This window comes from Leptopilina boulardi, unplaced genomic scaffold (assembly GCF_019393585.1).
Source record: "Leptopilina boulardi isolate dan_hultmark-lab unplaced genomic scaffold, ZJU_Lbou_2.1 LbouV2_327, whole genome shotgun sequence".
Lineage (NCBI taxonomy): Eukaryota > Metazoa > Arthropoda > Insecta > Hymenoptera > Figitidae > Leptopilina > Leptopilina boulardi.
This window is the reverse complement of record NW_026137893.1, coordinates 2,173,574-2,200,923: the sequence shown is the minus strand read 5'-3', so window position 1 is coordinate 2,200,923 and position 27,350 is coordinate 2,173,574. Positions and strand designations below refer to the sequence as shown.

General features: G+C 25.1%; 4 protein-coding genes across 4 annotated transcripts in view; 2 read left to right on the top strand and 2 right to left on the bottom strand.

The window, feature by feature from the left end:
* LOC127284932 (tubulin--tyrosine ligase-like protein 12) overlaps positions 1–119 on the bottom strand; it is a 41,235-nt gene extending 41,116 nt beyond the window's left edge. The window contains exon 1 of the mRNA XM_051310655.1: positions 7–119. The gene's annotated coding sequence lies outside the window, so the exon portion shown is untranslated. The remainder of the gene's footprint in view (positions 1–6) is intronic.
* LOC127284931 (nucleolin-like) lies at positions 20–5,138 on the top strand. The gene is made up of 4 exons (XM_051310652.1): positions 20–160; positions 1,924–3,777; positions 3,872–4,179; positions 4,359–5,138. Exons 2-4 carry the CDS (start codon positions 1,938–1,940, stop codon positions 4,764–4,766), a joined length of 2,556 nt encoding a protein of 851 aa, XP_051166609.1. The 5' UTR covers positions 20–160; positions 1,924–1,937; the 3' UTR covers positions 4,767–5,138.
* A 2,575-nt stretch (positions 5,139–7,713) lies between these two features.
* On the bottom strand, positions 7,714–9,986 carry LOC127284865 (putative transferase CAF17 homolog, mitochondrial). Its single transcript, XM_051310563.1, has 2 exons — positions 9,821–9,986; positions 7,714–8,923 (listed from the first exon to the last, which is right to left on the bottom strand). Exon 2 carries the CDS (start codon positions 8,845–8,847, stop codon positions 7,732–7,734), a length of 1,116 nt encoding a protein of 371 aa, XP_051166520.1. The 5' UTR covers positions 8,848–8,923; positions 9,821–9,986; the 3' UTR covers positions 7,714–7,731.
* A 1,457-nt stretch (positions 9,987–11,443) lies between these two features.
* LOC127285021 (unc-112-related protein-like) overlaps positions 11,444–27,350 on the top strand; it is a 158,124-nt gene continuing 142,217 nt past the window's right edge. The window contains exon 1 of the mRNA XM_051310781.1: positions 11,444–11,969. Within this exon, the coding sequence (XP_051166738.1) occupies positions 11,828–11,969 (142 nt within the window). The 5' untranslated portion in view covers positions 11,444–11,827. The remainder of the gene's footprint in view (positions 11,970–27,350) is intronic.

Here is a 27,350-nt window from a genome sequence, read left to right as displayed (position 1 = left end):
TGATACCTTATTTCCTGTTCGCGCTTCCCGTTGCCATTCGTTGCTTTCCAATCATCCATAGTCACATTTTCTTCTGCCGGTGTACATTTCTTATAAATTATTTGGATTTTCACAAGTTTAAACCTGTAAAATTTAACATTCCTCGATTGTCAAATAATAGGTAAGTAAAAAATATTAATTAATAGAATGAATTTTTTTCCGCAATATGTTTCTTTTATTGTTTTTTAATTATCGTTACAATTAAAATTGTTTTCATCTCAATTCACACGTGGTAAATAAATATTTCCTTTTAACATTATTTAATAAGAGAAATGTATATTTTTCATTAATTTTATTTCTTTTTATCTGTGTTTCTGTTTTTTACGGGAAAAATATAATTTTTTCTATTAAAATTTAGAAAAATTATATCGAAACATTTTTAAGGTTAGGTTGACTTTATACACGAAAAAAAAAGAATTAATTCTGTTCATATTTTTGTCAAAAGAAAAATACTTGTAATTATGTGAAAAAAAAATCTTATTTTTTAAATATTTAAATTTAAAAAAAAATTATTTAATTTTTAAAATTCATTGAAAATTGTGAAAGTAACCTCAAATTTAAGAAACATTTTTTATATAGTGAGAGGTCAGGAAAATAATTACAATAAATTTCAAAAAATTGATGATAAATTTAATAAAATTAAAAAAAAAACACAATTAAAAGTGCAAATATAATAAATTTTCTAATAATCCCTGTTTAAGAATAATGCGGATTTTTTTCATGCAATTCTTTTTTTAAAAAAATCGTAACTGAATGTACTTCTCTTTTGGTAGAATTTTTCATTAAAAAAAAAAAACATTTTTACCATTGCAATTGAAATTAAATAGTAAAATAAAAAAAAAATTCATGAAAAGAATGAGGAAAATTAATTTTTTTAAATTAAAAAAAAAAAAAATATTTCAAATAGTAAATTTAATTTTTGGTAATTTTTTCAAGTCTGGAATTATTTTTTAAAAAAATTTAACATATTATTAAAATATTAATTACGAATATTTAAAATCCACAATAGCTTTAACTAAAAAATATTTAACTTGAAATTTAATTAAAAAGCAGTAGAAATTTAATTTTAAATATTAAAAATTAAATTCTTATGATATAAAATCTTGAGAATTATTTTAATACAAAAATTATGTTAAAAAATATTTAACTCAACAATGTTCTTATTTTTTGATTGATTAATTAAATATAATTTTAATTATTTTATTGAACAATTGAAGATAATTTCAATTATTTTATTCAATAATTAAATATATAATTTAAATTATTAGATTGAATAGTTGAAGAATAATTTAATTTTTTTTTTTTTTTTTGTAAAGGAATAATTCAAAATGTTATTTTTCTGTTTCTATTTGATTTTTATTCTAACATATAAATTCTTTTAATTATTTGATTTTTATTTCATGAATTATTTAACTGAAATAATTTTTTTTTTTGCATATTTATTTAAAAAAAATAAATTTTATAGTTTTATTTAAAAATTTTACCAAAAATATGAATTCAATTAATTTCCATAAATCAAACTTTGAAAAACTTTTTCAAAAAAAGAAAAAATTACAAAATTTTTTTTAAATACCTATTTTACTGAATTCACACTAGAAATTTGTAAGAATTATTATTATTTTTTTTTTTAAAGTAAAACATAATTTTTCTATTAAATATTTTATAATAATTAATTACATTTATTATAAATTAAAAATATCGATCTTTTGCACTCATTTATGTGTACACTATATTATTATTATTATTATTATTATTTAATTTTAAGATTGTTAAAATAAAAAAAATTATTTTTCATAATTTAAATACAAGTTTTCAAACAATTGTAATATAAAATATTTATATCTGATTTTTGAAATAAAATATTTAATTTTTTTTTTTTTAAAGGTAAAACTTCAACAATGACTAAAGTTGCCGGAACCCCAAAGAGTGCGGTTTCAACACCAAATCTCAAACAACACGGTGGTATTCATAAGAATAAAACGCCAAAATTTAAAAAAACACCAACAGGCAAAGTAGCCATGGTTCAAAATGGAAAAACTCCAAATAAAAATAATCAACAACAACAACAACAAAAAACACCAAAAGGTGGAAATTTACATTTAGAAACAAATGGAAATGCAACACAAAAATTATTTCAAAAAAGTCCTCAAAATTCACCAAAAAAACAAGAATTATCATCACCAAAAAAAGAAAATATCATTTCACCAACAAAAATGACAAATTCACCTAAAAATAATATTGCAACACCAAAAAATCAAATGTCTGGAAAAAAAATAATATCCGAACAAAAGAAATCAATTCAAAAAATGCCAAAATCAGGGCAAAAAAATAATAAATCATCACCGCAAAAAGATAATCAAGAATTAAAATCAGGACAAAAAGATAAATCATTGAAATTGGGACAAGTAAAATTATTACAAAAAGAAAATAGTGATGAGAAAAAAATTATGAGTCCAAAAAAATTGAATTCAAAAAAAAAATTGGAACTCGAAGTTGAAAAAGAGGAAAAATCCGATGATAGTTTCAATGAAGGTATTTCATTAAATGATAATTCGGATGATGATGATGATGATGATTCTGATATTGTCAGTGGTGATGAAGATGACGACGATTCGGAAAGTGATGACGATGTTGCGGATATTTTTAGCAAAAGTCTCAACGATGAATCAGATGAAGATGACGATGATTTTGAGGATAGTGACGATCAAACGGAATATAAAGGTGTAAAAATGTTTAAAGGAATTGAAGCGTCAGAAGATTCGGATGATGACGATGACGATGACGATGATTTGGACGCAGAAGACGATGACGATGACGATAGTGATGATGAAACAATGGACACTTCAAATTCAATGTTAGTTTCACAAGACAGTGACGATGACGACGATGACGAAGACGATGATGATGATGATGATGATGACGAATCAGATGATATTGATTCAGAAGACGATGACGAATTAGCAGAAGAATCAGCCCTTGGAGTAAAAGATCTTCTCGGCGAGAGTTTAAAAGACGATGATGATGATGAGGATTTCGAGGATGACAGCGACGATGATAATGAACCGCCAAGAACTGAGAAAGTAAAAACAAGAAGTAAAGCAACAGAAGAAGATGATGATGACGATTCTGATGATTCCGATTCCGATGAAGATGGTTTGCCAACAATAAAAGATCTTTTAGGTGATAGTTTAAAGGACGATGATGATGATAATGATTTCGATGATTCACAAATGGATGAAGACGATGAAGATTTTGAAGATGAATCCGATGACGAGGGATTAAGTGATGAATCCGATAATGAGAGTCCAAAGAAGAAGAAAAAAAATCAAAAACACGAAATTAGTCTCGATGAATCGACAACAACTGATTCACAATCATCGCCTGATAAGGAAAATAAAAATGATCGTACAATTTATGTTGGTAATGTACCAAAAACAACAAATAAAAAACAACTTGCCAGTGTATTTAAACAATTTGGTAAAATTGAAAGAATGCGAGTACGTGGAATTGTGCCGGAAAATCCAAAAATTCCACTTAAAGTTGCGGCAATAAAGAAAAAATTCCATGCTAAAATAATGACTGTTCATGTATATATAACATTCTTTAAAAAAGAATCGGCAATTAAAGCACTTGCAATGAATGGACAAAAATATGAGGACAATATATTGAGAGTTGATACACTTGAGGAGAAGAAATATGATATCAAAAAATCAGTATTCCTGGGAAGTTTGCCATTTGGTAGGTATTTTTTAGCTTTTATTATTATTATTATTATTATTATTATTTAAAATTTGAATGATATATTTATTGAAATTGCAATTTTTTTTTTCAGAATGTGATGAAAATACAATTTGGAATCATTTCAAGCAATGTGGACAAGTCGAATCGGTTCGTCTCATCAAAGATCGAAAAACGGGATTAAATCGAGGAATTGGTTACGTTAATTTTACAACTGAAGACGCCGTGGCTCTTGCATTGGAATTAAATGGATCGAAAATTAAAACTCGCGAAATTCGAGTTAGTCCATGCATAGAGACAGAACGTAAAACGAGAACAGGAAGAAAACGAACTCATTCCAATAGTTTCGACAAGTCACAATCTCCCAAGAAACTTAAGAACAATGACGATAATGCTGTGACTGTAAGTCATTGTATTTTTTATTTACATTGAAGCGAAAAATCTCATAATTTGAATATTAATATTTTTACGCTTTCTTCTCATGTGAAAAAAAAGGGGGGGGGGTAATAAAAGTATTGTAACTCATGAATTTATTTGTAATAAAATAAAAAATTAATAATTTCTTCTTTTTTTTCTTTCAGAAAAGTAATGCAGCGAAAAGAAGAATGAGAAAACGTTCCCAAGGTTCGGCGCAAAGAGAAAAAGAAGAATCTGTAAGTCAACAAAAGCCGAAATTCACCAAAGGTGAAAAACCACAAAAGCAAAAAGTAAAGGAAGAATCTGTCAGTCCACAAAAGACAAAATTCACCAAAGGTGCAAAACCACAGAAGAAACAAAACACAAAAGAAGAATCAGTTAGTCCTCAAAAATCAAAAATAAAAAAAGAATCATTTGCCGTGAAGAAAGAAAAAGCTTTTGAAAAGGAAACAACAAATTTTCAAGGACAAAAAGCCGATAAAAAGAAGAAGCAAAAATTAAATAAAACTGAAAAAAAGAAGAAAGTAATGGCTGAAAAATTAATGGCTAAAAATAAGAAAAATAATGCGTAAAATTGTTTTTAAATATTTTCTCTTTTTATTTTATTTTATTTTCTCAACAACTTTTTTTTGTGTGTTGAAGATTTCGACTGATATAGAAAAAAAAAAAAAATTTGATTGTTTCAATTATTGTGAATGAATGTTGTGTGCGCTTTTGTACATACGTTTGAAAGATTGTCGATTACAATCGTTGTGCTTTTTTTCCATAAGTTTTTTTGGTATTTTAAATACCCCATTTATATATATATATATATAGTTTTTAAAAAAAATTCATCTAGTTATTAGATTACTTCTAGAGACTCGTTCCATTAATATTTTTCTTTTTTTTTTTCTAAACTTTCTTATCAACGATTTTTCAATAAAAGTTCTTTCAATTTATTAAAACGTTTGTTTTTTCATTATTTACATCTGGTTAAATTGGAGATTTTTGTTTTTATTATTATTTTCTGGAAACCTGGAAAAGTCAGGAAAAAAGTATAAAACACCTGGAAAAAAAATTAAAATTTTAGAGAGTTATTAAATAGTAGAATTTTTGGAGTTTTCTTTTTATTAGAAATATAAAATTTGTCAAAGAATTTTATATAAAAATTTTTTAAATTATTAAATTTTAAAAAATAATCAGTTCAATTTTTTTTGTCTAACAATTAAATTTTACAAGATTTTTAATTTGAAAATTTTGGAAAATAAAAAAAATTTTGTAAAATTAAAATAACCATTAAATATAGGTATTGCAAAAAAAAAAAACATAATTTTTTTATCCATAAATACTTTTTATTTACAATTTAAAATGAGATACAAATTTTTTTTTCTTTTTCTATAACATTAGGTCAAAGTATTTTCATTACTGTCATTGGAAAATTGTTTAATTTTCTTGTGCAGTTGTTTAGGTAATTCTTGAATATTAGCGAGTGCACAATTTTTACAAAAACGTTTTGTATAAAATAAACTACAATCCATACACGTTGGTTTTTTACAAAAATAACAATCACTACCAAGAACAAGTGCCTCTCTTTGTTTTAATGGTGTAAATGGATCCCGCATAATATAACATTCTTCGAGATAAATAAGATATTTTTGAAATGGCGGTTCTTTGCCTTTATAATCATATTTTTCATTTAATGTACAAAAACTACAGGCAAACGTTTTTCTTTCGTCACGATTTATTTCATTGTATTTTGATGTTGATTCATTTTTTTTCTCTTTTTTTCGTTCATAATTTTTTGATGTTGACGGAATTGCTGTTTCATTTTCGATTAATTTTGTCGATGTCGATGGAATTTCTTGTCTATTCTCATTATATTTTGATGTTGATGGAACACCCTCCATTCTGTGAATAATTTTCGTATTTTTTTCAAAAATAATAGAACAAAAATGATAAAATTTCCAATTTTAAAATTCGAAAATCCATTCAGATATTTTGAGATTTATTTTCTTTTTTTTTTTTAAATGCGAAATTTTTACAATTTACGTCCACACTACATTTTTTTTAATTCAGAAAATGTTACAATTGAAATTCAAAAATTTTGAATTTTAAAAATACTATTTTATATGAAATGAAGAAAAATGCATTTTTTTTTGTATTAACTTTTTTACTGGAAGAATTTTGTTAAAAATTAATTAATTATTTTATTAAATATTCAGTGAATATTTTTGAATATTTTGCTAAATATAAATTCAGGACTTTTGTATATAAATCTATTTATAGATTTTTAGAATTTTTTTTTGGAATTTTAGTTATAATTAAAATTCCTAGGCCTTGTTCATATTTTCTATATATAAAAATGTCAAAAAAATAAAAAAAAAATTTTTTGAATTTAATTTCCAAGCCTTATTAATTATTATAAAAAGAATTTGACCTTTTTGATTTGGCTAAAAAATTGTTTAACCTTTTTGTACCTAACTATGCAAAAAATAAAAAAGAACAATAATTAACTGGATTTTTTGTAATTAAAAAATTTAAATCTTATTTTTAAAATTGTTTCTAACATTTTTTATGTTTTTTTGAAAAATTAAAAAAAAATATTTTCTTTTACAAATAGTTTAAACCTGGACTTGTAGAGAAACAATTTTTTCGTAATTTTTAAAAATTTTGAAATTTCGATTTTTTTTTTTTAATAAATACCTCCGCTTTTCATGATACTATGTATATTTCTATATTTTTATGCGTTGATTGCGAAATTTTTTTTTTTTTTGATTTATAAATTAATTATAAAAACTTATCTTTAAATTAAAATAATTTTTTATGTGTTTTTTTGAAAAATTTACAAACTTTTTGTTCTTGAAGTTTTAAACGTTAAAATGAACGAAATCATTTTTTTGATCTATAATTTTTTTTAAATTACTTTAGCAATAAAAAATAAAACATTCAATAAATATTAATATTTAATTTAAATAATTTTTTATTTTTGGATATAGAAAGTAATATTTTATAATAGAATTTAAAGTTAAAAAAGTAGTAAACAAATTTTTTCATTCATTTGAACTTCAGGCACAAAGAACGTTTAAAAATTACAAATTTTTTTTTAAATTTATAAAAATTCAATAACATTTCTATGAATTTCAGTTTTATTCGAATTTAAGTAGAAATTAAATTAATTGACAAATTATGTTAAATGAAAATTTTTTTTTATGGAAATTTTACTAAATAAAATTTTGATGAACTAGACGGAATCTACGATCAATGTTTGTCTAAATAGAAATTCAATTAAATAAAAATGTATTAAGAATTAAATTATTAATATTAGTTTATAAATTAAGAAAAATTATTCGATATGAAAATTCTGTTATTTCTATTCGATTTCCATTAAATTCTATACTTAATTCAAATTGTGTTAAATATAAATTTGTAATTCGTCACAAAAATAGTTATCAATTCCAGTGCGTGGGGAATTTTCAAAATTTCTTAAATTTGCCCAAAAAAAAAAAAAAATACACTACAATTATCATAAATAAGAAAACATTTTATAAAATCAAAGACTCATTTATTGCTTTTTGCAGAAATTTCTTGTTTTTGCGCCTCTTGTGGCCACCAAAATGGCTTAAAAATCGTCACTTTTGTACCACAAATTTCAAGTGATTGTGAATTTAATGCCTCGGAAATTCTCACTAAACCCAATCCATATTGATTAACAATACCACGAAATTTACCAACTGGTTTACCCAATTCATTAACTATTGTCTCGTCATAGTTTAATAAATTTTTTGGCACATCATTAAATAATAATGGCATTAATCTTTTTCTCACAATACCCGTATAATGTGTACGAGCTGTTAATTCCTGTCCAATATAACAACCCTTATGAAAACTAATTCCATGCAAATAATCACCATTAATATCCAATGGTAATGGTTTTCCCGGTGGTAAATCATCAACACCTTCGGCAATTCCCAATTTATAACGAAATTCATGATAATTTGAATTTTTTCTTGTCAATTCAATTTCTGATTCGAAATTTTTTACAATATCATCACGTTTCACATCAATTTCTGTAAGAATTCTCAAACCCAAATTCACAAGTCTTGGATCTTCGTATATTGAAATTTTATCCATTTTTTTACTCGATGTATTATTATTATTATTATTATTAGTACTATTACTATTATCATTATTGCCACATGGAAAAATACGTCCTTCAAATTTTGTTTGATTCACTGTTTTCTCATGTAAATTTGGATTAAATAAAGTCCAAATATTCATTTTACTATCGAGTGATTTAATTTCAACTTTACGTCTTAATCGATACATATTTAAATGTCGATGCAATTGTTCTTGAATATTTTTATCACATTCAATATAATAAGAATCATTTAATTCGGGATGTTTATAAATTATTGAATCATAAAGTACACGACCTTTGATATTTAAAAATAATGTATAAATATTTGCAGTACCATTATTAAAATGTTGCATATCATTTGTAATGAGTCCTTGTAGAAGATTTGATGAATCAGGACCATTTAATAAAAGAAGTGAACGATTTTTTAATTGTTCGAGAATTTTTTTTTCCTGTTGATGAGAATATCTCAAACATTGAAAATTATTGAATATTGAACGACGCATTGATATTAATGTTTTTCCTATGATTTGTCGCATCTTGTGAAGAAATTGGTATTTTTTTATGTTTTTTTTTTTTTTTAATTCAATAATCCAGAGCCGTGAAGAATTTCAACTGGAATTAAGTTACAATAAACTTTTTGGAAATTAGTGAAAAGTAAATTTTTAATTGTGTTTTTTGTACTGGACACATTTGAATATTATTTTGAATAATTAAAAAAATATTTTTGAATATAAATTAAAGAACTAAAAATTAAAAATACGTTTTATTATTTTTATTATTTTTTTTTCAAAGTGGAAATATAATTTTCAAATTTTTTTAAATTTTTCTTTAGATATATTTCGTTCTTAAATTTAATAATTTTTTTTTTTTAATCAATTATATATTTTCCTAATTAAAAAAACTTAAATTCAACAAATATTAATTAATTTTAAAAATATTTTTTAAACTAGAAAATATATTGTTTTTTTAGTATATATTTTACATTTTTAAATGATTTTCATTTTTTCCTTTATTTTCTATTTCACTCAAAAAATTCTGAATAGATTTTCGTTTGTATTGTTTTTTTTTTTTTATTTTATCATTTCGTACATTAATTATAGAAATAAATCAATAATTTGACATCACCTTAAACTAAAGAACATTTTTTATTACGAATTTAGTTTTAAAAATTAAAAGAAATAAAATTCAATTAAACCAAATTAATAATAAAATATTAATTATCGAAACAATTTCTAAAATTGTAAATATAAAAATAGAAAACATTTAATATTTTGCTTATTATTTTATTAACTGTATTAATTTATGAATAATTAATGTAATTTTATATAATATATAATTGTAAAATAATATAAATAAATAAAATATAATAAAAATTATTATTATTATTATAGCAATTATAATAACAAAAAATTAAAATTTTTTTTAATGTTTTCAAAATATCCGAAAACATAACCTCACTTTTTTCGATAAAATTTTAATTAAGAGACATTATAAAATTATTAAACTTACATTATTTTCTTTTCGGCCTGTAGTTAAATATATTGTCAAATTGTGTCATTTGTACTTTATTTCCAACATTGTATTTATTAGTTTATTCGTTTTATTACTTTCTGTAAAATTATTATTACTTTTTTTTGTCAACTCTTTGCGGTTTTTAAGGGCTTTAATTAGAGATAAAAGCGCTATGTGTAAAAATATAGGAACTATCTTATTAAAAAATAATTACAGTAACTGTAGGTAATAAAGATTTCTACTATTCTAAACTAAAAGAAAACTGCAGATGGTATTGAAAAAAAGTACTCTGTCTTACAGCTGTGTATGGAAAACGACAGTTTACAGGGGCAAGTGTTTATAAACAAAAGTAATTTTTTCATAAATTAACGATTGTAATTTATTTTGCATAATTTATTTTTTCTATAGTATTGAAAACGATAATTTTAAGCTCATTTTTTAATATTCAATAAAAAAAAAATAACCATAAATAATTATTTATTACTTTTTAATTAAAATTTTTTATAAAATTTATTTTATTTTGCATAATTATTAATATTATATAATACATAATTAATAATAGTAAATTAATAAATAGTGAAAATAATAAAAAATAGCAAAGATAATAAATAATATAATATATACAATTAATAATTAATTAATATTAAATTTTTTTTTACTATTTAAAATTTTTCATTAATAACTAATTTATTTTTTATTTATCTTTTAAGATGCAATAAATAAATTTTTTATTCCTTTTTCAACTAATTAATTAATTACTTTTATTAACAATATAAAATTGAGAACAATAAAAAGTTTAACATAACCTATTTATTCATTTAATTAAATTTATCTATTTAATTAATTTTTTTTATAAACATATTTTAATTTACTGTTTGTTATCTTTATTTAAATACTTAATTTAATATAATTTTTCAATTAAATTAATTAATTTATGTTTTTTTTTTTTTAATTTTATAGTATATGGAAAAATGTTATTTATAGTATTTTATTGGCTATAAAAAGAAAATTAAACATCAATTATGTAATTAAGATGATTTTAGAATTTTTATTGTTTTTTTCGAAAGAATCTACAAAGAGGGGTGTTTGTTCGTGTCGTTGGTAAGAAGGAGAGAATGACCGAAACAAATATATGTTGAAAGAGGAAAAAGAAATGATTTCTATTCTGAGCAAGATTCAGGTCCGTAATTATGAAAATTACGGATAATAATTTAAAAAAATTTAATATAAATATAAAATTTAAATATTAGTTTTTAAAAAATTATTTACTTAATAATTAATAATTTAAATAAATTGTATTCTATTTTTATTTATATAAAAAATAACTTTTCAAAATTCTATTTTATCGACTGAATGAAATTTTATAAATAAAAAATATTTTTATATCTTTGATTATTTAGAATAATTAAAAAAGTAGCGTTATTAAAATAGATTATATTATTTTCTATCATGTTTTGTATTATATTATTTATTTTTGTAAAATACTCAATGATCTACTTTATCGACTGTCGAGGGGTCAATATTACTTTGCTACGCCCCTGAGCGAAGTGTTAAAATCCGTGTTTACCCGATGGAATCCGATTATTGCCGAAACATGTGAACGGCGCCGAACTCCAAAGTATTTCAGTTGAATTTCAGTATTCGTGCCGCAACCATAAGGTAAACATTCTGTCAAATCGTGTGTAACGCAAGTAAAAAAAAGAAAAAAAAACGGTATATATTTCCCCTCCCCTATTGGCAAATAAAAATTTTATCTCCATGTAAAGTTTATTTTATCGAATCGATAAGATTAAAAAAAAAATCGTGTTTCGTATTATTAAAAAAAAAAAAAGAGCGCGGAGAGTGCCGGCGAAAAATGTCTCGAGTTCGTTAACCGCGGGGGGCTTTTTTTTGTTTTCTGAAGAGAGTTGTCAATATAAGTTTTTTTTAAAAAAAGCGGAAGTGAGGAAATTGTTTTGATTTTTTGGTGGTGATATTACATAGTAACAGACACAAACCGAAAGGATGTATTATTCCGATGGACATGAGGTGGATGGCAGCTGGGTGCTGCGAGTTTACGTCACGGACCTGCAGGTCGAGAGGAGCCTTCGTGTCAAGGGCGAACTCCACATCGGGGGTGTCATGCTTCGTCTCGTCGAAGATCTCGGTGAGTTTTTTTTTATTGTCTTATTAAATTATAGAAATCTCTTTTTAAGGTTAGGTTAGCATTTTCTCTCGTCTCTTTTTGTGGCGCGCAAATTCTACGCATTTGTTTCAAGTTGAAAGTGTTTTATATATGTGTGTGTGATTATGTCAATCAGCGAAAGTTGACTTGCGGAATTAAATGCTTATAAACATGAGAGATAAAATAAGTTAATAAATATAGTATTTATTTAAAAGTCGAGAAAAAAAAGGGTTATAAAAGAAAAAAGTGGTTATAAATTTAATGCGAAGTTATATTTTTATTTCCTCCGATGAGTAATGAATAAAAATGAAAAGAGGAGAAATATATTTTTGCCTCTTCGTATCTTTAAAAAAAATAAAAAAAAAAAAGATTCTTCGCTGGTGGTCAAGCTCAAGGTTTTCTTAGAACAATTTAAATGTTTTTCCTTCGCATTCCGTAGTAGTTGAAAATTCGAAAGCGGATTCTGGTGTCTTCAGGTCACTGGACCCTTAGGGATAAATTTTGCACTCAACCGGACCGGTACACGTGCACTCGATCAACACGTATTGTATTGACTTCCGGGAACAAAAGACAATCTTATCACCCCCCCCTCCTACTTTTTTTTTTGACTTTCTTCAAAGAATCCTTATTCGTGACTGCGAGTATTGTTAAACGTGATAAATACATTTTTACTGTTTTATTGTTTAGAAAATTTTTTTTTTAATTTATAAATTCATTGTTTATTTAAATAACTAAAATAATATAAAAAAAAAATGAAATAAATATTTAAAATTTGTTTTAACAACAGGAAAAAGTCATTTTATTACAAAAGATAATATAACATTAAAATTTTATTTAATGATAATTAAACTAAACAAAAAATTATGTAATATTAAATTAAAAAATAAAACTTCGTCTAAAAAATAAATAAAATCTAATAAAAATTTTTAATTAAATTAATTTTTTAAAAATAATATAAAAAATTTTAAACAGAAAAAATGATGTATATTAAAACATTATAATAAATATAAATTTTTAAAATATACCAATCATGATTTTCTTTATAATTTCTGATTGGTCAATTTTAAAAATCGCGCCGAAATTTTTTTATTCGGTCATTTGCAATTTCGGACAAATAAAAATTCTCCATTTTAAGAATACTATCACTGGAAAAAAAAATTTATTTGATTCAAATAAATCAGTTACTTGACTATTATCAAATTACTATATTTACTTGAACCAAATAATTTTTATTTGAATTAACTAAATTTTATTTGAATCAATAATTTCTGTATTTAAAACAAATACAATTTAATTGCGATTCAAATAAAAATTATTTGGATCAAGTAAATATTTATTTGATGCAACTAATCGATAAATTAGAATCAAAATTTTTTTTTCACTTTATTCAATAACAATTTGTATAAATAAAAATTCCGTCAAATGAAGATTTGCGGTGAATTGGAATTTTTGACAAAAATTCGAATCATTTACAATTTTGCAGAATGAGAATTATGCTAAATTGCAATTCGATTAAATTAGAATTCTTTTAAATAAAAAATTAAATAAAGATAAATTCTGCGGAATAAAAATTCTGTAAAATAAACAATTTTGTAAATAAAAAAAATTCAGTTTATATAAAATTCTGTTAAGTAAAAATTCGTTAAAAAATAAATTCTGCGTTTAAATTCTTATTTGAAAAATAAAATTTTGTCTAATTATATCGAATTAAATTAATGTGTTGTGATTTTTATATTTGATATTGAATTTTACTAGACAGAATTTTCTATTTGCCCGAATTTTTTATTTCTTCGAATTATTTTTTGATATAGAATTTCCATTAAACCGATTTTCTATTTTGCAGAATTGTTACACTGAGAAAAAAGGTTTGAGCTGACAACCAAATATTTCATTTAATATATGTGCAACTAAAATTTTTTGGTTGACACAACTAAACTTTAGTTGACATCAACCAAAGTTTGGTTGAGACTACCAAATTCTTTTTCATTTTTCTTATTTAGTCGTCTGAAACAAACTTTGGTTGTTGTCAACTAAAGTTTATTTGTGTCAACCAAAAAATTTTAGTTGCACATATATTGAATGAAATATTTGGTTGTCAGCTAAAACCTTTTTTCTCAGTGTATATAACCGAAAATTCATTTAAAAGAATTTCTATTTGATCGAATTTTCATTTGTTCGAACTAATTTTCGTACGTAATTTTTGGGCGCGAATTTTAAAATTAACCCATAATCAAAATTTTCTGAGTAATTTCTGATTATGGTTATAATTTTAAAATTCGCGCCCCCAAAAATTACGGACGGAAGTTAGTTGGAACAAAAAAAGTTCTGTTAAATGAAAATTCGATTAAATAGAAATTCTTTTAAATGAATTTTCGGTTATATAACAATTCTGCAATATACAAAATCGATTTGATGGAAATTCCATCAAAAAATAAAATTCGAACAAATAAAAATTCGGCTAAAAGAAAATTCTATGAAATAAAAATTCTAACAGATTAATTTTAGGCATTGTTTATCCGTATTGAAGAGCTGTATAAAAAAAAAAAAAATTATGAAAAACTAAAAGAATTCTTTTTTTCTTATTTAGATGGAGTTTCTTTTGGAAAAATTCAACACACGTGATCGCGATCTGTTATTATATATGTATACGTGAGATTTTTTAGCGCCAGATATAAATCTTAAGTACTGACATCAATCACGTTATAAGGTTGTAAAAGGCCTTGCGGTGATATATCGCAAATGGTTGTTATATCTCGCAGGTTGAAGCAACAAGTTGCGGGATTTTAGAGCCTCGTTGTCGTTGTCGTTGTCGTCGGTTGGAACTTGGAACGCGACCTGAAAAATTCCTGGTCGTCGTTACCGATTTGGATGCTGTGTTTCTTCGTTGTATGTTAGTTGCAATTTCAAGTCTATCTCTCGAAGAAGTCGCGAAGGATATGTGTAAAGTGGAAAAACTGGATGGTTAGACTAGTTTCACCCAAGGAAACGATGTATATAACTGATCAAATTCCTTGAGATCTTTTCTCTTGGTGATGAAGAAAAATCGTAAATATATCATCTCTGTCAATAATATACAGATTGTTTAAAATTTTGCATCTTGTGGAAGTTGCAGATTTTTAAGTACATATCATATTGCTGTTTAAACGCAGGAGATATACTGAACGCGTGTATAATATTGAGTCTATACTGATGATAAATAAATGAATGAGTAAATACACATTGTTATTGAAATTGTTGGGAATTTATTTATAAATTCCGCAGTGTGTTTTGGATTTTATTGATGTGATAAAAACGCAATATCGTTGAGACTGTAGTATACATACGATTTAATGAGTAACTGAATTTCATTTCAAAAATTAATACAATGTATTTCAAAATATAATCTCACAGTTTTCTGAGGATCTCAAATTGAGACCATAAAGTGTATCAAATTGTTGGTAATGCAACGTTTTGATGCTGTTTATGGTCTCAATTTGAGAGCCTCAGAAAACTGTGGCTGTTTTTGTATTATTTAGTCGTATGAAACGTACACCCAGAGAAATGATTTATTTAAACCAAATAAAATATATTTGAGTTAAATAAACGTATATTTGTCTCAGAGCCTACTAACTTATTTATTTGGCGTAAATAAAAATTTTATTTGTCAGAAATAAATTTTTCTTTGGCTTAAATAAATTTTTTATTTCAATGAAATGAAATATATTTTTAACAAATAAATGAGTTAGTAGGCTCGGAGACAAATATACCATTTCTCTGAGTGTACTAGTTTCTAACCAAATAATACCAAGAATTAATATGGTCCATACTAATTTTCAGTATTATTTGGATAGAAACTAGTACGTTTTATACGACTATAAATAGTATACAAAAACAGAGATTATGTTTTGAAATATGCACGACAATAATTTAGACAAGTAGCTGTTCAAAAATTTGACGGCCGCAAGCCAAAGGTAGAGAGGCAATAGTTGATAATTTACGCGGATTATAGTGTCAATACAAACATTTTAGAAAAGGTAACGGACCTAGCAGAGAATAATGAAAGTACTTGAAGATTAGCGCTATTATAATACAATTATTATAATTATTTAGTATTGCATATTAATATAGATATATTATTAAAAAAAATTCTAATAAAATTTGTACTATGCTTTTTGTTATAAAGTACTTTTTTAATTTATTTTTCTTGATAAAAGAACATTATTTCTTTATAATATTCGAAAAGAAAACAAAAATTTCAAACTTTCATTTTTGGGCAGTTACGATTTAAAATTTATAAATGCAGCGCAACCAAAACCATTAATAGGCATCCAATATTGGTTTGTCATTGATTGCCAAGACGTGTAACGAATATTCAAATTCTTGATTAATAATTGGCTACTAAGATTGGACCTCCAATACTGGCCCAATCTTTGTAACCAACAACCAATATCAGTTTAACATGACTAATACAGGTTCAAAGTTGGTTTAAAGTAGTTCCAATGTAGATTCAATGTAAATCATACTAGGTCTAATGTAGGTTTAAAGTAGGTGTAATATTGGTTCAATGTAGGTTCAATATAATTTCAATGTAGGTACAATATAGTTTTAATGTAAATCCAATGTTAGTTTAAAGTAGTTTCAATGTAAATTATTCTAGGTCTAATGTAGGTTCAATTTAGGTTCAAATTAGGTCCAGTATAGTTTCAATGCAGGTTCAATATCGGTTTAAAGTAGTTTCAATGTAGGTTGCGACCGTTAATAACACTAGGTCAAATGTAGGTTCAATATAAATTCAACATAGATCCAATATAGGTACAATGTAGGTACAGAATATTTTCAATCCAGGTTCAATGTTGCTTTAAAATAGTTTCAATGTAGGGCCAAAACAGGTTCAATGATAAAAATCAAATAAGCTTCTTTTTCTTATATTCTTTCTGTTAATTTTATAGTAATGTTTCCTTTTTTTAAATCAGTTCAGATTCAGTGGAAAATATTAATTAATTTAATAATGAATTTATCACTTGGTGTAATGAATAGTAAGGAAAATATTAATGTTAAATAGTTTATTAAAATAAAAAGAGAGATGCTACTTTTTTTACACATATACTCTGCTGAAGCTCGCATATATATATATATATTTATATCCATGAAAAAACATTGCGGAGAAAATTAAGCGATTGACTTTAGCATAGAAAAGGAATATTTTTGTCCCAAGAGATAAACTCGTTTGATAAATCCCTCGTGACGAAGGAATCGCAGGTTTCGCTATAAGATTATCTCGCAAATCAGAGGACACGCTTGATTCGCCCACGTGAGAACCTTGATTCTTGTTTGATTTGCCACCCAGTGTATATAATAGAAAAGAATACACTGGATCGTGTCTCGTCCATATAATACACGTATATAAACCAACTATATATATTTAATATATATATAACAGTATAATATTTAAGAAATACTATATATATATATATATATATGGTCTATATGTGTGTAATGGGAGAAAAACGATTGGTACTTTGTCTCTTGTTGAAGATTGTAAATGATCAATGGGTCCTCTTACTTTCTATTCGACTTGCGCTTATTCAGGCTCGAGATTTTCTTTAATATATATATAGATATATAGAAAACGATAGATATTTGATATTTATATATACAAGGAGTAAATATATTGTGTCGGAAGACTTGACCAGTATTGCCCTACGGAGTATAAATAATAAGGCGCTTATAGTCTTTGACCCCTCTGCTAAAATCGTGATAAAAAATTGAAATCATAAATTTCATCTATTGTTTGATACAGTTAAGTCAATTTAAAAAATGAATAAACTATATATATATATATATATATTTCTACACCGAAAAAAGCATTCTGAAATTTATCTTGGGACCTATTTTAAAATATTTTATACTTATATTCAGTATGTAATATTCTTAAAATTAGAATACATATATTCTTAGTATGCATTCCAAATGCTGAGAATATATACTAAATACTAACAATATATTCTAATTTTAAGAATATTACATATACTGAGTTTAAATATAAAATATTTTAAAATAGGTTCCATGGATATAATATTCTAAATTTCAGAATGTCTTTTTTTTTGGTGTGTTTAAACTCTACACGGAAAAAAAGAAAAAGTAACTTTTACTACTTTAAAAGTAAAATTGGACCTGTCCGAAGTTTCTGCGCATCTCTGGCAACTTTTACTCCAAAAATAGTAAAATTTACTTCAGAAATAGTAAAAATTACTACGGAAACAGTAAAATTTACTACAGAAATAGTCAATTTTACTATTTTTCGAGTAAAAGTTGCCAGAGATGCGCAGAAACTTCGGACAGGTCCAATTTTACTTTTAAAGTAGTAAAAGTTACTTTATTCGTTTTTCCATTTTTCTCCGTGTATAAATTGAGCCTAATTTTTTAGCGTCAATTGGGTTTTGTCAGTCGTAAATTAGATTATGTAATTTTAATACATTTAGGCCCTATTGATTATATAACTACAAAAAATTCGAACATTTGGAAATTAGATCAAAGAAAAATTCCAACTTTTAGAAATTTGATCTTTTATGGTAGTTCGATGTTTTGGTAATTCGAACTTTCAGAAATTTGAACATTTGAAAATTTGTTAAATTAGACTTTTGAATTTTTAACAATTTTATCTTTTGATAATTTAAACTTTTGACCAATTCGATTTTCTAATAATTCTAACTTTTAATAATTCGAATTTTCATATTATTTGGTAATTCGAATTTTTATTTAAAGTTTTTAGTATACCTATATATATATATATATATATCAATAAATTTTGATCAATGTATGGCAGAAAGTTATAAAATAAATCTTAAAAGTCGTATTTTTCTCAAGTGCGGTATTTTTATATGCGGTAATAGCAGCTGCTTCCGGAGTAAAAAGCCAAGTCAAAAATGGGATCGATTATCGGTGAAATGTAGCATGAAATCGCACGTGGTCGTTTATAGTTTCTTCTCTTGAGAGAATTTTCGAAAGGAAAATTCTCCATACTCTCTTTGCTATATATATATATTATATAGTTTCCCAAGAAACACCTACTGAATGCGATGAGGTTATTGAGAAGAGAGAAGCTGCAACGGAGTTTCTTCTCAAATATGTGTATAGATATATATATGAGTGGGTGTATATAGTCGGGGTGTTGCGATAATCAGTTAAATTTAAACCTCGATCTCTGTTTTCTGGTCCTCCTCACATATCGTATATAGAAGTTGGCCCGCGAGATTTTACTAAAGCTATCTTCATTTATTTATTCTCCCCTTTTTTTATGTGATAAAAATTCACACAAAAATTATTAAATCATATTCATTTTACGTAACGTAACTCTCGTTGAAATAATTTTATCACAAAAAAAACACGTAAACTGAAATTAAGAATATTGGCGCCTATTAAAGAATACCTATTTTATACCTAAATTCAGTATATATTATTCTTAAAATAAGAATATATAATGAATTTAAGTATAAAATAGCCTATCCTTAAATAGGCGCCAAGAATATATTCTTAATTTTAGTTTACGGGTTTTTCTGTGTAGTTATTGTCTTTTATTATTATTATTCTTTCAAAATATTTTGATCAATTAAGGACAGTTCAATATAAAAAAAGAAATCGAAGGGCATACAAATTCCTCAGAGAAAGAGATTAAAAATTTTCAGTTCATTTTAAAATTTTAATGGTACTTCCTAATAGCGCAAGGCTTTTAAAACTGGCTATTAAAACAGGTCATAATGAACTTCTATTTTTACAGATTTTTCACTTTATCGTTTTCTATAACATTTTCGTCTTTTTATTTTGGTCCTTTAAAGTGTCACAATTTAAAAGAAAAAAAAATAAATTTGTTCGTCCGATACATTTTGGCGCGAATTTAAAAATTAACCAATCAAAATTTTTTGAGTAATTTTTGATTTAATATTTTAAAATTCACACTAAAAAGTTTCTGACGAAAGTTAATTCGAACAAATGAATATTCTTCTAAAAGAGAAAATTCGATTTTATGAAACTGTACGAATAAAAATTCGTATTCGTTTAAATTTCCATTCTGTTAAATATGAAAAAACTTAAATAAATACGAAAATCCAAATAAATAGAAATTCTGTGAAACAAATTTACACTTGTTAATGCGAATTAGGCTGAAAAACGAGTGTATAATTAAATATAAATAAATGGGCAAATTTTCTTAATTGAATATGCCATTAAAATGAATGATTTTTACAATTAATTGACACTAGTTGATAAATAATAATTGACACTGCAGGCATCTTTATAATAACATATTTGAGATGTAATCTAATTTAAATGAAAGTAATTAATGAAACAGTGGTAATTTCACGTTTTTCTGATGTTAAAGTTAAATTAACATAATTATGAATCGAGGTTGACTGAGAGCTGCTCTCCAAGGTTGTGCCATGTGTGTGTGTGTGTATTTGAAATTTAGTTCCACGCGATATGTGTAGGATGACGTGAGCACCATATAAACATAAACGACGTCATTTCGAAATTATAGGACGAAATGGAAATATACATTTTTTTCCCCCCTAAAAAGGGAAAGGATAAAGACACTATTATAATGTTTGGATGTCACGAACAAGCGTTTAAAAAATTCTATTATAATTTTACTATTAATTTATGTTTCAAAATAAAAATTCCTTATGGAATATTTTAAGATATACATTTATATGCATTTTAATTTTGTTTTTATCATTCATACACCTACTATTATTTCTATAATTAAAATATTTTGTTTTATTTAAAAAAAAATTTTAATTTAGAAATAAAATACTAGAATTTCAATTCTTTTTACTTTTATAAAGTAAAAAACTATTTTTGCAGTGTTAGAAATTTGGAAGAAGATTCTCCAATAAAAAAAAGCGATAAAATGGACCTTTCTTTCTTTTTATGTTCCAAATATAACAAATCTTATATGTTATCTGTGAAAACCTTCTTTCGCCTTCTCTTTTGAGTTGTTTCCTCGAATTGAGTATATCTTTGCTAGATTTAACATATATACGTATTTTTGTTTTAAAAAAAAAAAGTCGTTTACATTGGAATGTCGGATTGATTTCTCAGGACTTCCCTAAAGTAACCAACTTTTGCCATTAAATTTCTAAATTCTAAGATAGTTGGATTTTATAACTTATTTCTTCTTGTTCCAAAGAAAATATATGTATAGGTATATACATATATATATTGAGGAGACAACGTGAAAAACATCAAGAGAGGAAGCGCCACGAGCTAAAATAAACTTTTCTTGGTCATCGTGTGTATATGTGGCTCACAAAAGCATTTCTACACTACTCGGCATACAACTATTTCAACTATAAGTCTCTATAAGTCACCGACAAAAATAAATTACAATCGAACATTATTATTCTGTATAACAATCATTATACACAAACCATGATTGTTTTTAAAACATTTTCTATCAAACCCATTGTTTTCCCATTTTACATATTGAAAACAAATCTTTCAAATGAAATTAACAAAAAAAATATTTTAAAAAGGGAAATAGGGTGAGAAATGAAAAATAAGGGTTTATATTTTAAAAAATGGGGTTAGCATTTATTTAATGAAAAAACTTTTTTTGCCATTGAAAAGTACATGAAAAACCCTACAAAAAACACTAGTCAGAAATTGAAATCCATAAACTTATGTTAAAGATACAGAGGTCAGAAATATGATATAGCGAATAAGAATCATTTGAAGTATATTTCTGACCTCTATATCTTTAACATATGTTTATGGATTTTAATTTCTGACTAGTGTTTTTTATAGGGTTTTTCATGTACTTTTCAGTGCCAAAAAAAGTTTTTTCAAAAAAAGATTTTTTTTTAACATTTTAACCCCATTTTTCAAAATTAATCCATAATTTTCATTTTTCTCACAAACCCATTGTTGTCCAATTTTTGTATTTACATTGTTTGTTAAAATCTCAGCTTATAAATAAACATGACAAAAAAATTCTATGGGCTGGAGTTGGAAATGAAAACTATGGATTAATTTTGAAATAAGGGGTTAAAATGGATTTTTTTGACAAACGTTTTTTTTGACATTGAAAAGTATACATGAAAAACACTTCTAAAAACTCTAGTCAGAAATTAAAATCCATTAACTTATTTTAACCCTTTCGTGCCTCCGGTACATATATGTACCACTTACAAAATTTGATATAACTCTTACAAATTTAACCCAATCAGTAATTCCAATGGATAGTTTTATTGACAATCGTTATTACTATATGTTAAAAAATAGAAAACAGTATAATACAGTTATAATTATTTTAAACAATAGGTACAACATTGATAAAAAATTAACAAAAGTTATATATCAATAATGTTAAGTCATTCATTTAGGCTTCATCCGTTTTTAACAACACATTGACTCCTAATATTTTCGAGGTCGCTGATTACGAAACTGGAGTCAGATTTTCAAAATGAAAATGGCGGATCCAATATGGCGGTCGAATATCCAAAATTTTATCTGTTCTCTTCAAATTCGTCACTCGGGGGTTTTTGGGGTCGCTGATTACGAATCTGAAGTCAGATTTTCAAAATTCAAAATGGCGGATCCAATATGGAGGAATAAATTTCAAAATTTCACCGATTTCCCTTAAAACTCATCACTCGGGGGTTATTAAAATTATTATTTTATTAAACTAATTATATTGAAATTAATAATTTTATTTTAATCACCATCTGAAAATTATATTTAATTAATTTCTTTTATATTAATTGAACAATTTTTTGTATTTTGTTATATGTAAAGCTTACATCGAATTTGAAAATTCGCGAGACTCACATGATAATGAAATTCATCCACCTTGTTAAAATAGGGTTCTTGGCGAAGGTTTACTGTAAAAAAAACCTAACGCGCCTTATTCGGAACCTCTTAGGTGGTGTGGAAGACCGTCACCGCTGCAAACAATTGATTTGAAAGTGAGAAAAATTTAAAAATTTCTAAAAATTTTTTGAACAAACTCGATCCGTCATTTAGAATTTTGAAAATCTGACTGCAGATTCGTAATCAGCGACCCCAAAAACCCCCGAGTAATAAGTTTTAAGTGAAACCGGTGAAATTTTGAAAATTAGTCCGCCATATTAGATCGGCCATTTTGAATTTTGAAAATCTGACTTCAGATTCGTAATCAGCGACCCCAAAAACCCCCGAGTGATAAGTTTGAATGGAAACCGGTGAAATTTTGAAAATTAGTCCGCCATATTGGATCCGCCATTTTGATTTTTGAAAATCTGGCTTCAGATTCGTAATCAGCGACCCCAAAAACCCCCAAGTGATGAGTTTTAAGGGGAACAGATAAAATTTTGAAAATTTGTCCGCCATATTGGATCCGCCATTTTGAATTTTCGAAATCTGACTTCAAATTCGAAATCAGCGACCCCAAAAACCCCCGAGTGATGAGTTTTAAGGGGAACAGATAAAATTTTGAAAATTTGTCCGCCATATTGGATCCGCCATTTTGAATTTTGAAAATCTGACTTCAGATTCGTAATCAGCGACCCCAAAAACCCCCGAGTGATGAGTTTTAAGGGGAACAGATAAAATTTTGAAAATTTGTCCGCCATATTGGATCCGCCATTTTGAATTTTCAAAATCTGACTTCAAATTCGAAATCAGCGACCCCAAAAACCCCCGAGTGACGAGTTTCAACAAAATCTATAAGCTAGGTTGCCCGGGGGCACGAAAGGGTTAAAGATATATATATATATATATATATAGGTCAGAATATGACTGACACCGCACTTTAATTTACTATCTTTATTCACTACCATATTTCTGACTAATTTTTTTTAACATACGTTTATGGATTTTATTTTGTAAATAGAGTTTTTTTTGAAGAGTTTTTCATGTACTTTTTAATGCCAAAAAAATATTTCTCAATCAAAAATTTTTAACCCATTTTTTTCAACATTAAATCATAATTTTCATATTAAACTCCGTAGCCTTTTTTAAAAAAATTATTTTGTTATTTTTATCTATAAGCTCACGGAGAAAAATGGAAAAACGAATAAAGTAACTTTTACTACTTTAAAAGTAAAATTGGACCTGTCCGAAGTTTCTGCGCATCTCTGGCAACTTTTACTCGAAAAATAGTAAAATTGACTATTTCTGTAGTAAATTTTACTGTTTCCGTAGTAATTTTTACTATTTCTGAAGTAAATTTTACTATTTTTGGAGTAAAAGTTGCCAGAGATGCGCAGAAACTTCGGACAGGTCCAATTTTACTTTTAAAGTAGTAAAAGTTACTTTTTCTTTTTTTCCGTGCTGAGATTTTTTTCCATCAATTGCGTGTTATTTTTAAAAATGTGGAAAAAAAAGAAAAATAACAAACAAATATTAAGAGGAGCTATAGAGTGAATAATGAAAATTTTGGATTAATTTTAAAAAAATGTGGTTAAAAAATTTGTTTTTGAAAAAACTTTTTTTTGGTATTAAAAAGTACATGAAAAACCCTTTTAAAAGCTCTAGTCATAAATTGAAATCCATAAACTTGTGTTAAAGAAATGTTGGTCAGAAATATGATGTAGCGAATAAGAATCATTTGAAGTATATTTCTGACCACTATATATTTAACATAAGTTTATGGATTTCAATTTCTGACTAGTGTTTTTTGTAGGGTTCTTCCTGTACTTTTCAATGCCAAAAAAAGTTTTTTCAAAAAAAAGATTTTTAACCCCATTTTTTTCAAAATTAACACAATTAAAAAAAATAGTCGTTTAAAATTGCAATTTTAAGTCTTTTTTTTGCATTAAATGTTTAAATTTTTTTAATTTTTCTTGCATTAAAAATAAATGATGATGCATTTAAAAAAAAAGTTATGACTATTCAAAAAAAGCTTTAAAAATCTAAAATGACAGGTTCATATGATTAGTGAAATTTTTGTTTGAAATTTTCAAACAAACGCAAACAATAGACTAATATATATATAGGAAATGAGTGCCATATGTCCTACAAACAAGCGACGAAATAAAGAATTTCATATCTTGTGCGATGATACGGTGGCTTGATAAAGCGATAATACACATGCAATGCGACACGTTACTATATAATTTTATATTACATTGTAATGCCATTCTTAACCTTATACATTTACTGATGGTGATCGCTCTTTTCTTGATATATATACTTATATGACTTTCTCTTTCTATGAAATTGATAGTATTTCCTTGTAACGTTATCCAATTCTCTTCAATTTCCATTATCTCATTTATTTTATTCCTTTATTTTCTCTGTTACCATATATATATATATATTGCTATATTTTATGCATCATTCGCTACAACATTGAAAGCAATACAATAATATTTTTGCAAAAATTGGCATAATTTTATGATTGGGAATTTTTATTTCAATTGCAGTGACTCTTTTTAACTTTTCCTAAATTTTGAGGTTATGTTTACTATTGTATTTTGTCTAAATTTTAAGGTTATATTTACACTCTTTTGACCTTTAACTTTTACATTTGATTTTGAGGTTATTTTCGTCTCGTTACCTTAAATTTCAAAGGTATACATTTTGAGGTTATGTTCACTTCTTGATCAATGACGTTGAAATTTTATTTTCCAGAAATACTCTTTAGCCAACTTTTTATTTACAAAAAAATTCTAATTCGAATTTTTAAATGCAAAAATTTCAAATTTACTGAATCTCTATTTGTTCGAATTTCTATTTGGCACGATTTTCTTATTTAATTGAATTCTTAAAATTCCGAATTTCCATTTGTTCGGAATTGCAAATGTCCAATAAACAATCGACAGAAAGATTTCGGCCCGAATTTTAAAATTAATAGCAATCAAAAATTATTTTCTTGGTTAATTTTAAAATACGCGCCGAAATCTTTCTGTCGATTTTTTGTTGAACATTTGCAATTTCGGACAAATGGAAATTCAGAGTTTTAAGATTTCAATTTTAAATAAGAAATTTGGACAAATATAGATTCAAAAAATTTTGAAAAATAAAAATTCGGCATCTAAAAATTTTGTTTAATTTAAATTCGTATAAAAAGTAAATTTTGTTAAATGCTAATTTGAAAAATGAAAATTTATCTAAAAATAATTATATTTAATAAAAAATTTTGAAAAATAAAAATTCTAATCATCGATTTTTATAGAATATTTACTGAAAAAAAAATTCTGGTTAGGCTATATTTAACATTACTTTCTAGTTATGTTAACCAGAATTCTAGTTGAATTAACTAGAATTCTCGTTAAAATAACCAGAATCAAAATGTTAAATATACCCTAACCAGAATTCTGGTTATTCTAACTAGAATTCTGGTTATTCTAACTAGAATTTTTTTTCAGTGTTCTTGGATCTCTTTGAGGTTATGTTCACTCTTTGATAAATAATAGTTTTGAGGTTATGTCTAAATGTAAAAAGACCTTTGAGCTATATTGATATGCTTTTATAGCATAGTAGTAATTTATTATTATTATTATTATTATATTATATTAAATAATAATAATAATAATAATAATTATTATTACTATTATTATTATTATTATTATTTAGTATTATTGTTGGCAAATTTTAAGAAAAAAGAGAAAAAAATATAGAAAAAATTCTGATGAGACAGAGAGAGATATCTCTTTTTCAACATTTTGTCGATTTCATAAGTCAAACCATAACCTTATAAATGCAGTTGTTTTATAATTTATACATTTTGTTACATAACAAAATTTTATAACTCTTGATCTCAAGTTATATATATATATTGTTAGCTCTTGTCCTCGGTGACTATTGCACAATAAATTGTTTACAATTTTAACGAAGAAACAGAGAAACACGTTTTTTTACAATAATTTATGGATTTAAAATTTTAACGACACTTATATACTTTACTTAATAAAAACACAAAATGAAACTAAAACTGGCACCTAATTATCAGCCACAAGTTAATTTAAAATTTTTATATCTAATAAATTAGAGTTAATAAGAATTAAAGTAATTTTTACTACTTTAAAATTAATACCGGAATTGTTCTCAGTTTCTGCGCATTTCTAGTTATTTTTACTCCAGAAATACATAGGTAAAATTTACTCCGAAAATAGTAAAATTTACTCCTGAAATAGTAAAAATTATTAATTTATTATTATTAAATTATTAATACTTAATAGTAAAATTTACTATTTCTAGAGTAAAAATTGCCAGAAATGCTCAGAAACTGCGGACAGTTCCGGTTTTACTTTTAAAGTATAGTAAAAGTTACTTTATTCGTTTTTCCATAACTCTCCGTGTATTTCGCATTTATAGCGCACATTTGCAAAATTATTTTAAATTTATCTTATGCAATTTCTTTTATTGAATATTTAAAAAAAGAAACAATTTCTTTATTACAATATT

What these genes read in the sequence shown, in the direction of transcription:
- LOC127284931 (XM_051310652.1), top strand. Translation starts at nt 1,938, where the DNA reads ATGACTAAAGTTGCCGGAACCCCAAAGAGTGCGGTTTCAACACCAAAT. An exon ending in CCTGGGAAGTTTGCCATTTG is followed by an intron (nt 3,778 to 3,871) that starts GTAGGTATTTTT and finishes TTTTTTTTTCAG; the next exon opens with AATGTGATGAAAATACAATT. An exon ending in ATGACGATAATGCTGTGACT is followed by an intron (nt 4,180 to 4,358) that starts GTAAGTCATTGT and finishes TTTTTCTTTCAG; the next exon opens with AAAAGTAATGCAGCGAAAAG.
- LOC127284865 (XM_051310563.1), bottom strand. Translation starts at nt 8,847, where the DNA reads ATGCGACAAATCATAGGAAAAACATTAATATCAATGCGTCGTTCAATA.